Source organism: Falco biarmicus, chromosome 7 (genome assembly GCF_023638135.1).
Source record: "Falco biarmicus isolate bFalBia1 chromosome 7, bFalBia1.pri, whole genome shotgun sequence".
In the NCBI taxonomy this organism is placed as follows: domain Eukaryota; kingdom Metazoa; phylum Chordata; class Aves; order Falconiformes; family Falconidae; genus Falco; species Falco biarmicus.
The window spans coordinates 16,538,328-16,554,304 of NC_079294.1; the positions used below are offsets into that span (position 1 = coordinate 16,538,328).

Here is a 15,977-nt window from a genome sequence, read left to right on the forward strand (position 1 = left end):
TGAACCTCCTATTGCCAAAATTATAGAGAAAATGGAACATCTGGCTGCTAATAACATCTCTTTCCCACTGATATTTTAATTTTTTCCAAAGCATTTTTAGATTGTGTTGTAGCACACACTACTTCATCTGCTAATATTTTTTTGCTCTTTCTGATACTGTCATTAATGAGTATGATCTGATAAGATCTGATAAGCACAGCATAAGACTGACAAACATCCTCTAGGATTGCTTGGTGCTCCTCTAGGATATTTTTTCTTAAACATTCCTGAAAAGTGTTAGGCATCTAACTCCTCATGGAAGTAAGTGTAGGCAGCAATCCATTTTTAAGCTATGGCTTGAACAATCAAAAAGTGACATGAGCCAGATATTAGTAATAGCTCTAAAGCAAGCAACCTCATCAGTGTTTTTCACATAGCTGAGAAAGTACTGCCTAGTCATCTCAGTAAGAAGAAGAAACCAAAGACTCAATGAAGAGTAGCTGGTACATGTATTAACTATAGGAGACCTAAAAGATTCTATCTGGAAAAAGGAAAAGTTTCAAAGAACTGGCAGCCACTACCAATCTGCCCTCAAATCCTACATATGTAAAGCAGGTAGGCTTTGTGGTCATGGTGCATGGTACTAACCAGTCACACAGCAAAAACTTGAACTGCATTAAAAAATCTGAACTGAATTCAGATTCAATACACTGGGTCTCGAGGGGTAGTAAACACTATTTAAGAGGGTCTTTTATTCATAAATCAAGGTGGAATGTGTAAGCGTCTAAGTAAAGCCTACAACTCTACTCAGAAAGAGAAATGCCTAGTGCAAAGACTGAAAGTGAAGGCAAACAGGAGGAAAGTTTCAGATACATTTTTCCATCTTCTACGGCAATGTTAACATATACTATGCTTCCAAGCCATGTATTTCCCTGAGAAACCATAATAATTAGTTATATTAAATTATACAGCAATTATGCAGTTACTAGTTTTTTTACTCATTTATGGAGCAGTTATGTTTTATTTACAATATTTGTGGCTTTTTAATGCTTGCAGGGTGTTCCATGGTTATTTAAGAAAAGTGGTACATACATAACAGAAATGATTATGGTATTGTTATAAATCACTGTGCAAATTATTATGCTGTTAGAGATAATCTAGGGTCAAGCAATAGACAGGCACACCCTGATCTGGTCTTAAAAGTTCAGTTGAATAATAAGCAATAATAAGCACTAAACTGCTAAACTCAGTTGTCATGACAATATTGCTTGTAAGAAAGAGTGGGGAAAAAACCTCAGCAGAACAACTCACAAAAAGTTGGAAGTAAAACGCCCAGTTCTTATTATGCAAAAATATATGGGCAGAGGAATTCAAATAAGGTATTGTTCACATTTTTGTTGGAGGAACTGACTGCTCTTTAACATACTGCTTTGGGGAATTAAGGCAAAGTTAGTGATGAATATAACTTTCTATTAAGCAATTTTCTTTCTCAATTGTGCACAACCACTTATGAGCCAGAACAAACAGCTCAATCAAACCTTATTGTATCAGTTTTACTTGAACCCCTTGGAAATGTACTGAGAAAATTCTGATATTACTACAAGACTTAGAGAGGGGAAAAAAAGACAACCCAGAAAAAAGAAAATGCGTATCACAACTACCTTTTTACATTCTCTCAACTTCTTCTGCCATATAGAGCGAGCGATAGGAATGTGCTTCCTGTCAGTTACATAGCAGCTGGCTGTGATCGCGTGGTGGAGCGCAGTCTTTTGTTTCATAGCTTGAAGAACTCGCTCAACATGACGGAGGGAAACCATGGCCTCAGCCCATATGCCACCGCTAACAAGCTGCATCGTGCAAGGTACCAGAGCAATCTGTCCAGCACAGTAGAGAACATCTCCAACCTAGAAGAAAGGAAGAATAAGTACGTAAGACTCTGGGAGTGTATAGAAGGCAAGGGAAGCACTTTTTTTTCAGGTAGTTTCTTTCAACAGTACTGTTCTTTGACATCATTTGTCACAAATGAAGCAAACATGCCTGTGTGAAGATAGTTTTATAGGGAATTTAACTACAATATAGAAACAAAGTACTACAATAAAATTTAACCTAACAGTTAAAACAAGGATGTATGTGTCAGCTCCAAACAGTAGCATCTGATGTTACTCTCCGTTACAGATGCTGGATCACACTGATGCCCCAACATAGTTAAATATTCTTGCTTTCTGATTTGGAGTGATGATGCACACTATCTTTGGTTCAGTGCTATTTTTTTAAAACTTCCAAGTCTTAAGTTAGCTCTGTTTTACATAAGAATATGTAAGAAAGTATAAGTATATATCTGTAATGTCTTCAGTAAACTAGTTTAAAAATACCATAAAAATAATACTTGCAGAACAACTAAAAGACTGTGCATGAAGAAAGTCATGATAATCCACCAGAAGGCAAAAGGAAATTGCAGATTGAAAATAAAATGCAGAAGAGTGCCACTTGACCAAAGAGATGCACTCATCTTTTGAAAATGGAATTAAATGGGTGGCTAGATATACCATCAACATATGTTTTAAGTTGAACTGCAATGCAATTACTTTGGGCTGAGTTTCTAAAGTCTTCCTGGCAACACTCTGAAGACCTACTTTTTTTAATAGCAGCCAGCAAAGGAAACTATTTATTCTTACTATTCAGACATCTCAAACATTTATTATAAAATCTTAATGTAAATATCAAAACTTTTCATCCTCTTATGCTGCACTTCACTAGAAAGTCTGTATATTTCCTGATCAGTGAAGCAGTAAATTTTATTCAATATCAAAAGAAAACTAAGTATAGAAGTGGGAAGTAAGGTGGGTGTAAACAGCTTTGAAGTCAGCACAGGAAGCATTTTGCTAGGAATAAAGAGAAGGAAAAAATGGACTGTGCAAGGAATCTTTAGGAAGAATTTTGCAGAACTTACCGTATAAACTGTAAAAATTCCTCAGAATTAAGAATAATTAAAAAAGAAATCTGTCCTAGAAGACATGGCAATCAAACCATGTGACAGACCCATATGCAACTCCAAATCTGTCCTCATAACTGTCTGTGTCTCACAAAAGACTCACACATGTAACTATTGGAAAAGTATCTTATACAATTTGGCATACAAGTTCTATGATTAGCAGCTGAAGAGGGGGAGGAGGCAGAGAGGAAACATATCAACTGCCACCCATCTACTATTTAAATTGTTTTAAATATCTGAAATATTGTTTTGATAATGCTATATATAATCCTGAATTTGGAAAAAAATATGTAAGTAATATTTTGGTTTATAAGAACAAATGGTCTTTTTTTTTTTTTTTTTTTTTTTTTTTACAGTGCTATTTTAAAATATGTGCCATTGAACAAGGGAGTCCAGCCAGCTACGAAGTGGCATACTGACAAGATGAGAAACAAATTCAGAAAGATATGATTCAGAGGGGCACAGGTTTGTTTTTAAAGCAAGCCATTCATTTTCACCTCTTGAAAGTGAAATCCATGCATCAGTAAAAAACTCCAATACAGGTAGTTCATACTTCTGCAGAAAAAAAATCACACTGGCAATATTTCTTCCCTTTTTGCCTGTTGGGCTGCTGGTTTTCCATGCATCACCCATGTTAATTATTAGGTAGACAGAAGAGCTGTTCAACCAGTTCACTTCCCCTATTCTTGAACAGATTGTTTGAGACATAATATGAATACTAATTAACGATAAAGTATCTGTCAGTGTTTTGAAATACGGACCCGGATTGCACGTTCTTAAAGTATCCTGGATAGTTCTGATACAATTAGCCCCACTGGTCATAAGAAGGTCAAAAAAAAATCTGAAGTATTTGAGCAAAATTGGCACTGCTTTTGGCTTAGATTCAGTGGGAATTTTGCAGAGTTCTCCAAAAACAATTTAAAAAATCCCTCTGTTCCTAACATACTTGTTTGTGTCTTAAGATGTAATTAACAGAAAAACAGTGTTCCTAACGTGCCACCATGTTACAGAGGGGTGGATACAAGGGGGAACGAGGGCAAAACGAGTCAAAACACGGCCACAGGTTTGCAGCAATTGTGTTTCAGGAGAATGTAAGTTAGGGTAAGGGAAGGAGGAGGGATGTTTCTCTTCCTCTTTCCCAGTGACTTGGTCTTGAAAAGCAAGCATAAATAAACAATCAGCAGGGACAAAACAGCAAACCGGTACAAACACCGTTTTAGCAGATTTCAAGAGGTTGTCTCCAGAATGTTTGAAGCATCATATTCAAAACTGTTAGCAGAATAAAAAGCATTTAAAATGGGGAAGACATCATAGTATCCTGTTCACAGTACTGAAATCTTACAACAGGAGATGTCACAATGTATGGTGTTATTCCCTGTGTTGTGAAAGTGTTCTGCAAAACCCTGCTAGAACCTTGCAACAGTTTATCTTTTTGGAGCATCTACAAGGCTAACAGAAGATCTTTCAGGCTATAGATTCACAGTGTATCAAGTCTAGAGGACCTGCATATCCAGTGAACTCAGCATAGAAACAAAACTACAATATAATGGATGTGTATTTATACACTAGATGTCTCAGCTTACACTGATGATTTAATTTTCACTGCAGCCCATACACGTATTTCCAGTGCTAAAACTTCATTAATGATTTGACAAACCAAAAATAAATAGACTTGTACTGCTGTGCTGGTTAAGGCTGGGGTAGAGTTAATTTTCTTCATAGTAGCTAGTATGGGGCTGTTTTGGATTTTTACTGAAAACAGTGTTGATAACACAGGGATGTTTTTGTTATTGCTGAGCAGCGCTGACACAGAGCCAGGGGCTCTTCTGCTCCTCACCCCACCGCACCAGTGAGGGGCTGGGGGGGGCACAAGGAGCTGGGAGGGGGCACAGCCGGGACAGCTGGCCCCAACTGACCAGAGGGGTATCCCAGGCCACGTGATGTCATGCTCGGCATGTGAAGCTGGGGGAAGGAGGAAAGTGAGACATTCGGAGTGATGGTGTTTGTCTACCCAAGTAACCCTCAATCATGATGGAGCCCGGCTTTCCTGGAGATGGCTGAAGGTCTGCCTGCTGATGGGAAGTGGTGAATGAATTCCTTGTTTTGCTTTGCCTATTAAACTGTCTTTATCTCAACACACGAGTTTTCTCACCTCTGCTCTTCTGACTCTCTCCCCCATCCCAGCTGGGGGGAGTGAGAGAGCAGCGCGTGGTGCTTAGTTGCCAGCTGAGGTTAAACCATAACAACTGCTGAGATGCTCACTTGTACCAATTTATTTCCAATATATCCCCACAACAGTAAAGAGTTTATAAATAGGACCTCATGCAACTCGACATTTCTTCCCTTTTTTTCATTTGTATCACTGCAAGTTAAATGAAAGGTGAGTCTTAATAAGCTAACATAATAGTTCAGCAACTGTTTTGCACAGTTAGCACAACTGTAAATAATCAAGGGAATGCAGTAGACAATCAGAACCTCAGAGTATGCAATCCATACCCTACAGATAGGAACAATAAGCTCTTATTTGAGAGTTATGACTTTTCGTGGTATAGCTATGCTACAGGAATTAAGTGTAATATAGACCTAGATCACAGCTAATACAGAGGGAAGACAGTATAGTAGCAAATTATTATTTTATTTCACCTGGTTTTTTTTAAGTTGCATTCATTTTTCAGGGAGGCAGAAGGAAAGGATCTATGGTACCATGGAAAGGAAAATTTAGAAGAACTTTTGGTGCTACTTTGAACTGTTCTATCCCCAAAAAAGTTTTTAACAGTACTTTAAGTTACCAAAAGGACACAACATATCTCCCATAAAATATAATTCAGGAAAAGAAAGAATAAGAACAACAGACTTAAATGGACATAAGAACAAATTAGACATAAGCTGCTAATTAGCAAGAGAAAGCTGTAATTATTGCTACTTAGAAAGAAACAGAAGAAAGAGGATACCTGTAGATATACACTGAGTTTTGTTTTGTTTTGGTTTTTTAATGAAAGGCCAACAGCAACTACAGAAACTTTACGAAACATTTCCTGCTGGTATTATTAAACTTGCTAGGGATTAGCTGGCATAATACAAAAACTGCAGGGATCTTCCAATGGAGAGATTTCAGCCATTCACCCCCAGGTATTTAGGCCAATGTTAATAGTTGCACCATATGAACAAATGTGTGTTTCTTGGAAAGGATGGAGTCAATATGCAATCAGCCAAATCTTTGTTACAAATGCAGTTTGGTGTCTGAGTGACTGCTGCCCTTTAAGAGGTCAGGGTGTACAAAAGATTCAATGACCCCTTGACCTGACAGTGAAATAACCCACCATTATGTTCAGCCAGTGTAAATAAGCATAACTGACAACGCACTAATAGGCTGCCTCTGGTCAGCCATGTGTACCTCTGACCTTAATGAAGACCTAAATCAATTAATACTTCAGGCAATAAAGACCTCTGGCTGATTAAGTTAGATAGAAATCATCTTTTCTAACGGGATTACAGCTGTAAGGTGGTGAACTTTTTATTTAATGTATGATAATCCTTTCTTCCTAGGGCCCTCTTATTTTAGCTAATGACGTTACAATTACTTCTTGCAATGTGAAATCTTTTATTCAACTACCTAGTGTGAATAAAGTTTTAAAGGTACCGTTTAGACCACAGTAATTGAAAAGCTTTGAGTTCACACTATGAACACAAATTGTATCTGACTAACGTGGTTCTAATACACCACAACCTTCAATATAATTCTAGTTTTTCTTGAACTGTTACAAATTTGTAGTCTAAAAATTCCATAAATGAGTTGATCACACACAGTTTAGTTTGACACAGGCTTTCTTTTGAGAAAATGTGTACAGTTATCAGCTAAAAGAAGAAGGATATACTCCTAAATGAAAAATATGTTATGATTATCTTTGACTAAAGAAAATTGACACTAGTAAGAATCCACGTATAACTTAACACAATGCTTGCATATCGTACTCAAAACTCCAGAACTTCCTTTTAAATAAAATAATACTTTTTCCTAAATAGGTCAAAAAGTTTAATTAATCAATAGTATATTATTTCTATCTTATTGAAATAGCTCTAACATTTTGACAATTTTCAGAGATTTAGAACTCAGTTTTCAAATGCTGTGATTCCACTTGCTAACCCTCATTTTAGGATGGAGCTTCATGTGTTTCAAAATCTAATCAATCACCTAAGCCATGAGACTATGAAACACTCACCTTTTTGCATTGTTCTTCATATTAAAGTTTTTTTATCAAAGTGTGATTTAAATTTTTCTCTTTGAACATTTATATTTGTGGGTTTAAAATTCACAGGACATACTTATCAAGAACCGAAATAAAATACTGCCATTTCATGGATGCTAAACTAGGCTTATATATTTTTTTTTTAATCTGCAGTTTAACAAAATTTAAATACACCATCCCACAAAGTCATATTTGACACTGAGCACAGTGTCATAATGCTATCAACACACATAAAACTCGTGCATTTCCAAATTGGAAATTACACTAAAGAGAAGTTTCATGTCATGCAGTATGCTAGACTGAGCAGCCCAAAACCTGGCAGTTCTTTAAAGAGGCTATTAACTCGACAATGCACCTGAAAAAGCCACAATATTAATTGTTATGAATACTACATCAACTTCAAAATACTATGTCTGAATACCTCCTAGTCATATTCTATGCTGCCCAACTGTAAATATCTCTGCAATCCTCTAAAAATCAAATAATTCAAATTGAGCCTTTAGACTGTGCTGTATTTACAGCAGGAAATCTCATGTAATACATCCTGGAAGGTCTGTAGTACCTTGAGGTTTAACAAAATGCTATATGCACAGACTTGCGAGGGACGATCAGATCAGAAAGCTTAAGAGAAGGTAAGGTTCAGCTTGAAAACCTTTTTTAAAAAACTGTTCTGTCCTATCACAGAAAATTGTAGTATTTGCATACATATTTTTGGCAATGTGTTGGTTATATTTAAATCGTGATCACTGCCAAATCAATTTTATTCTGCTCTACAACTGATGGAAATAAAAACCACACACTTCTGATTTACAGAAGACAAAGATTCAGAAACTGATTTTTTTCACGAAAAACCCACCCCAAAAGCTGTCATTCACATTCCAAGGGAGTATGAGACACAAAACAAAAATAAACCTAGCTTTTAAAGTCAGCATCTAGGAAAGGTTCCAATACAGTGGGTAAAAAAGGCTTGCCATCTAATACATCTGTGTGGGCATGGCAGCGAGGCTGAGTCTTCTCCAGGACACTCATTTTGGTCCACTTGGAATCTCCAATACACAGAGAGGAAATTAAGAAAATGGAGGGAAAATATTCTTGACTTACTATGCATATTTTGGCCAATGTCCTGTACTGGCATACAGGGCACATATTGTTCCTTTATGGAAAATTACAGTAGACAGTTCAAAGACTTAATTACCATAGAGTATAAACTCTTCTCCACACCCTAAAGGATGTTTTTTCCTAAATAAGAAAGAGCAGCCTCCCTACCTGAAAAAGAGCAAGCTAACAAGAGTATTAATCTTTGATGCATTTCTTCCTTGGGACAGTGGAATTCTAGTCTTCATAACTATAAATCTGTCACCTTTTACAAAGCCTATCATTTACTCTCAAGCTTAAAAAAAAATAATAAAATCACAAGTTCTCCCACAACCACATTAGCAAAATCTGCCAACTGTGAAAAACTGCAGAATACTCAGCTTTATGAAAATACCTTATCTAAAAGATGGAGTAAAACCAACACCCTGATTATCATTTACTCATTTCTTATTCATATCACTTTGAATAAAGGTGCCAAACAAAACAAATAATAATAATAAAAAAGAACTAAGATTAGTCTATTCCAGAACAGTTGGAGTTGGGATGGGGAATAAGAGATCTAATCAAATCCATATTTACCAAGAAAAGTAAAGGCATATTTCAGGTTCCAGAAAAACAAGGTGGAAAAGATTAATACCTAAAAGTGTAAAGTGATGCAAATGACTCAATGTGGACATGGACTATTGAGGAATGGATACCACATTTTTCGAAAATGCATACTATACCCACCACGACTGATCGTGTTTTTTAATTAATTATATATACCTAGGTAAGGGAGGATAATGGTTGTAATTCACTTGGACTCTTAAAATATCTGATACAGCATATTTGGAAATTATTTTTAACTCTCCTAATTATAAATGCTGTTAACTAGCTGATAGTCTGTAAGGAGAGAGTAATGAAAAAGCCAATGTACTGAAGCGGGGTGCCGTAGGGATTGGTATTAGGCCTGATTTTGTTTAACATCTTCATTAAGTCAATGGAAGAACGGATTAACAGCATGGTAATGAAACCCACAGAGGATACTAAATTACAATGTGCATCAGTAGAAATAATAAAAATGGACACAGTTTTTTGAAATAAAAGCAGGAAATAAGAAAATGAGACTTAACATAGGAGAAATGAAAACTCATGCTAGAACATATGGCAAAAATTTTTTGAAATACAGATATTCATAACAAGGGAGAAAACTTGACTGCATAAGTGCTGAACAGTTTATATCAAATCGTAACTGCTCGTTACTAGAAGCAATTTCAGTATAGGACAAAAGAAGATAAGAGTCTCTGTTCTCATGAAACAGGTCTAATTAATCAGATCTACCAAATAATTGTTCAAGGATAAGTAACAGCTGCCCTTGGCTAATGAAAAGAGTGAAGTTTTCTACAACGTCAGAAACTGATAGTATGCCCTTTAGGAAAGGTATGATTTCCATATTGCAAAATGAATGCTGTAAAAGATCAGGTGATTGAATCAAAGTTTCATATGATTATTCAGAGCCAGTAAGTACTTTTTTCCAGAAATTTTTACATTTCATCATCAACACTGATTTTTGGTTTACAGGCTAGCATAGCTGCATTCAAAGTATGAAAAGCATTTTAATCTTCCAGGGTAAAGATATAAAAATTCCAAAAACACTTTTTTAACCCCACGTTAAATGGAGACTGTCTAAACCTTACATGAGGTTACATAAACATTCATTTGAGGTTCTGGCACGGTTCATTTGTGCATTTGCTATTTATGACTATTATCCTACATTTATTTTGATAAGGATATCTTTACAATATATCAGCATTCTTTGTCCTTTCTGTATTAAAAAAATAATAATATATATGACTAGTATTTTCACATGACATTCCTCCCTTCTTGATTTCTACATTTTTCTCTATCTATGCTTACAGTTTCAGTGGACTGGAGAGCATATATAATAGGAGAGAGAGGTTACAAGGTAATTGTATCCACACACACTATATATAAAGGAAGATAATGAAAAAAGATAGTGTGATGTGATATCCTTATATTCCTGTACGTGCTTATAGATTACAGCCTGTGTCTCTACTTGTATCCTTAAACATACAATCTACTCAGAAAGGGATTGCATAATATCCTTCTCACATTAACTGAAGTTTCTACTGAGAATGGCCACTTACAGTAAACTAAATCATCAGTTAAAATCACTGCAGTGATAAAGCAGTTCAAGAACGCAAAGCAGAAATTTCTAGGTTGAAGCTTTACTAACAGTAATGGTGCTACTGCTGAAGGCTGCACCACTGTTCCAGACTACAGCAGCCAGGGAGAATCAAGATTGCAGTCATTAAAGCCTCTGAAGAGTGGGTTTTTTCCATTCTTACCTGTCTTTACAGTCTTTACTCATGCCAACTGTCAAATAGGTTAGTGTGATTATAAACAGATGAGGGACAGCTAGGCAGAGAAAATACTCTGCATTGAAAGGTGAAAGCTGTTCATCACATGACAGTAATTCACAGTGTATGAAACACATTAACACCGTGACATTCTATTCTTACAGAAAAGATTTCGTTCCCAGCCATCACTTGGCTTAATATTCTTACCCAAAATATGCTTTTCATGAATGTCACTGGCTACTTTAAGATACTGGTTTGCAATAAATGGGAGTCAGGAAAGAAACACTTCCATAAAACAAGAGTGAGTTAACTGAAAAGAGTTAACTGTAATAACAGCATTAAGCTAAAAGTGATCGTTCTCATTCTAGCCATATAGTAGTTTCGTACTTTACCTGTCCTCTATGTAAACCCAGTCTCACATGGATTTTACTTATATCTATGACTACCATAATAATAATCAACATTAAAGCACTTTACTATATGTTAAAGATTATTTAGTGCGGAAGTACAACTAATAATAGACATCTCTCAGTGGAATTGAAACTTATTCATGCAACTAGATGTACATGCACAGTACACATAACAGTAATGCATCTAGAATATAACACACAATATACAGTATTTATCACAATCTTTTACCTATTTATTCATATTGTAGTGACAATAATTCCTTATATAACAGCATAACTTTCTCTGGGGATGCAACTTCCAATGCAAAAATACAAGTCAAGTTCTGATTATACATATAGAAACTGAAGCTTGCAACAAAGATCCACAAATACACCTAATATTCTTGGCCAAACTAATGCCATATTATGTTTTCTGCATCATAAATTAAATCAAACTTAACAAAGAGATGCATTTGGGTATTAGGAACCCCACGGTATCAGCTGCAAAATCTGGCTGTACAGGCAGAGTCCATAGTTAAAATTCTGAATTCTGAGCAGTTAAGACATGACCCAACCTATAAACTTAATGAAATTATAAATTGACAGTGACAATGTATTATACATTCTCATATAATATGAAATACCATGTTCATGAAGTGCAATTCAAGAAAAAAAAATGCATTAGGAAATAACACGCTTGTTACATGCATGCAATTGCCTATCCTGAAGTCTAGACTCCTAACAGTTAGAACAAAATAAAATGAATGGATATTAGAGAAAGACAGCAACAATCTGAGAAATACTCTAAATATACTCATCCAAACACATTTTCACAACTTTTATTTGCTGTACCCTTAAACGTGGTGATGCAAGTCGAGTCGGACTTAAAAGAAACACAATGTCTGCGTGGCTGGGTTCGGACAAAATGGCCTTTATTGTTTATACAAACTATTTATATATCTTAGACAGTGCAGGTGTTAGACCCTGATAGGTTTTTGTGTCCTCCTTCTTGCTTGCCATTTGCTGTTGCTGTAGGTGCCCGTATGCTGCGGTTCTAAGTTCTGATACTTCACATCCTGTTTACATACCTGACAATTTGTGGCTGTCTTAAAGGTACACGGCTAAGTCTTTGAAGTCAACTAACTTATCTGCAGACCCGCTGCAGACCCCGACACTTAAACACTGACCTTTTATCAGAATTGCACTATGGACAACATCCCAATGTAAAATATCACTAAATTCCCAAATGTGCAATCAGGCAGATTTGACTATGTACTTTTCAGAGGCCACATTTTCTCTTTAGATTGGCAACACTTTATGACAAGAATTTACTTACTGACTAAGTAGTAACATGTAGCATTTAAAAATCAAGTTTCTGCAACAAATTATATTTTAATCCTGTGTAGTGATTGGACTGTAAGTGTATTCTAATTATATTTTGTGCTGTAATACATATTCATTTGAGTATGGAATTAGAATCTTGTATTACACATTTTCTTGATTTTTTGTAGGTTTAGGTTGGTTTTTTTTTTTGTTTGAGTTTTTTTTGTACATTCACCTTATTGTTTTCTTCTTGTAATATTTATTTTCATAGAATTGTCTAGATGGTTTAAAGGGATAAAAGTTAGGAACTGGAAATCGCAGTATATTGACAGTATATTAGTAACTGATAGATTACTAATAAAATATGTAGCTTGTGTTCTGCCAACCAAGCTGCAATCATGTTTCTATCCATCTTAGATCATAAAGTGAGGTCAAGAATCAGTGCTTGCAAACTTACCATGTGCTTAGCCTTTTTATTTGCATTATTAAGAAAAGTAGTTATTTTGGCTAGTAAATTCTAATTGCAGAGTCAAGCCCTTTGATATAAAAATGGGTACAAAGCAAAGTGTTGAAGTTAAAAGGGGGTAAATAAGAGGAAGGAAGGGGCAGAATGCAGTAAGGAATAATCCTGTAATCAGGTTAATCAGCTGCAATATTGCCAAGACCCAGGTTCAATCCCTTTGGCCTTTTCCTTTTATCCAGTAATGGCAGTGCTGTTGCGGCAATGGGCAGTCCAGAAAGCACACCTCTCAGTGTCTCCTACTGGCACTGTTCTAATTTGTTTAAATAAACTAATGCTCTTGGACCAAGACTCTGTTCTGTTTCTTGATAAATGTCTTAATCAGGATGCTAGAAGTTAACATAGGATGGAAAGATCCCTCTGACAAAAAATATTACTAAGGATCTTACAATGAAGGTTAAACCAAAATTGACACATATCCAATTATGATTTCTACCTTGGTAATCCAACATTATCAAAAAGAAATGACCTACTGAAATTCCAACTACTATGAGATGGCCATTCTTACCTTCTAGCTTTCTGAAATGCTGAGCATTTAGCAATACTAAAGATATTTAACATAGAATAAGCCTTATGCTACAGAACATTTAGACTGATGATCCTGTACGAACATGAATTTTGTGAAATATTTAGGCTACTTCAAAATAAGTGAGATGATAAAATGGAAATCATGTGGAGAAGGTAGATTTAATTACATTTTTGAAAATAAAATAATAATACTTACAGAAGCCTAATGTGAACACGAGATGTGATCACAAAGTTCTCTTTGAAGTATAATGGTTGAAACTTACTTAAGCATAGAAACAATGAATTAGAAACAGTACCAATGACATTGCTGTCAGAAAATCTTTGAACTTTTTATTTGAATTTTATAAATAACCAATAGAGTACCTCTTCAAAAACAGAGGCTGTATCAAAGTCTACAAATTATGCTGAGAATAGTTTCAACATCTAATTCTGCTTTTTGAGCTTAGAAAAATTATAGATGCTTCACTGAAACCATGACCTCGTATGATAATATGAAGGTCTAATATTTTGTTCATTCAGCCTACCAGAAAGATCTAATTATCAGCTAAACAGTGCACATGTGGTATCTGAAAAATAACAAAAATGTCAAAATTTCCAATGATGGAATATTTTTGTATAAATTTTATGTTCTACTTACATGACATGTAAGATTGAAGTTGCATGACTTGACTGTTCATCTATCAGTTTTAAGTAATGTTTTAGGGTTTTGTGATGCGATTGTTTTTAGTTGTTAAAAAAAGTTTGGCCTAAATTCAATCAGCAAGAATTATTTGTAATGAAGTCCAGTGAAGTATAGTTAACACACAGCACCTTTCAACATGCGATTCCTGAGTTTCACAGGACATTTCACAGCATTTAACTCCAGACCTCTCAGGGTTTCTGCCCTTCAGGCATGAAGGAGTTAAATCTTATAGCTCTTCAATAGAAACAATTACATGCTGTTGCAGAAAAATATCACATGTTGATAGTGAATAATTAAATGCTCAAACCAAAGAGAAATGAACTATTTCTGTGATGTATGTTTTGAACTTCTAATAGCTAGTCTGATTCTTCAGAATAATAGCTGTGTTAGAATCTGTGTTAGAAGGGCACTAAGAAGGCACTAAGAAGGGTATGAAAGAATAATGCATAAAATATGAAGAAAGGTAGAGAAAGAGAGTAATTCCAATGGATATTTTTATTTGTTGTTTGTAAGGTTAACTCAGTGCCATGGACATTATTGTAAAGGAATGTTATTCACTGTACACCCTGGCCTTGTAAAGTGATACAATGCTTTGATTTTGTGCAAAATTTAGTAGAAGCAAAAACTGCACCTTGCAGGATTAGGTTCTGGATGCAGAACAAGAGAATGGTGAATTCCAAATGAAATAAGCCCTTTAAACCACCATGAGAACAATATATCAGCTCAACACCATCCCAACACAGGAAATTGAGAGTTAACCAGTGTACCCAATTTGAAATAATCTGCTACAGGGATCTGGTTTGATAGACCTTTGAAGGTCTTCAAAACTCTCACTAATATGTTATTCTCTAAAAAATATTCCCATAATTCTGCTGTCTCCCATCATTCCTTGCCTCGAGATTCATCTGTCAACTTTGATGCATCTTTAAAAGTACCCCTCCAAGCCTAAAAACCATGACTACAGACCACAGAAGAGAACTCTTTGCTTTGAAACTATCTGATCAATCAGAAGATCATTTACCTGCAAGCATTATTTGGTGAAGCTAAAGCGGCACATCAACCAGCAGCATCTGAAGGCTGAGGCAGCAAAACGTCAACAACAAATTGTCATTGGCATTCCATTTATGAACCTTCAAACAGCATCAGATCTTTTCCATGGGAAACCAGATCAGGTCAGACTGGAGCTGAATATTTCTTAACAAGCTAACCATCAAAAGAACTTACGTTTTGAATAAAAAGGCTATCATTTGTTGATTTGAATATCAAAGGGATCCACTGCAAACTCCCAGTCTAGAAAAACCTCCCTAAGCTACACCAGACAGGTGTTTAATAATCTATTATTAAGGCACTATTTTAGGTTACTCAGAATCATAAAAAATAGCTGTAACTGTGAAGCTGCAAATGGGACTGCACAAAGAAATGAATGCTATTAACATACTATTAACAATTCAAAAGAATGAGTTGACATACCAATCAAACTTGTTAATTGACTGTCAATGGCCTGTCCCTGAATATACAACATGACTGCATTATATATTTCAAATGCTGACAGGAAGACAGTTTCATTTGCATTAACTTCATAAACTGATCAACAACCAAACTGCCACATACATTTATAATGGGAAGCTGAATCATTTCAATATTCATGCAGCTCTGTAATTGTAAATTAGGTACTGGCAAACAATACAATACTGTACGTACTCTAAAACATCCTAAATTTCTCTGACCTACTTTCTTTTTTATTTTAAAAGAGCAGTGGAGAAAAGTTGTCTCTTACAGAGATGATTATTACTTTAATTTATGGTTCATGCCTTAGGCAAAATTTGTTTGCAACCTAGTTTGCAACCTTAGTTTATAACTCT

At 35.4% G+C, this 15,977-nt stretch overlaps 1 protein-coding gene across 2 annotated transcripts in view; it reads right to left on the reverse strand.

The window, feature by feature from the left end:
* DPH6 (diphthamine biosynthesis 6) overlaps positions 1-15,977 on the reverse strand; it is a 210,181-nt gene that overhangs the window by 61,913 nt on the left and 132,291 nt on the right. For both annotated transcript variants that reach the window (XM_056346646.1, XM_056346647.1), the window contains one exon: positions 1,641-1,883. In XM_056346646.1, the coding sequence (XP_056202621.1) occupies positions 1,641-1,883 (243 nt within the window). The remainder of the gene's footprint in view (positions 1-1,640; positions 1,884-15,977) is intronic.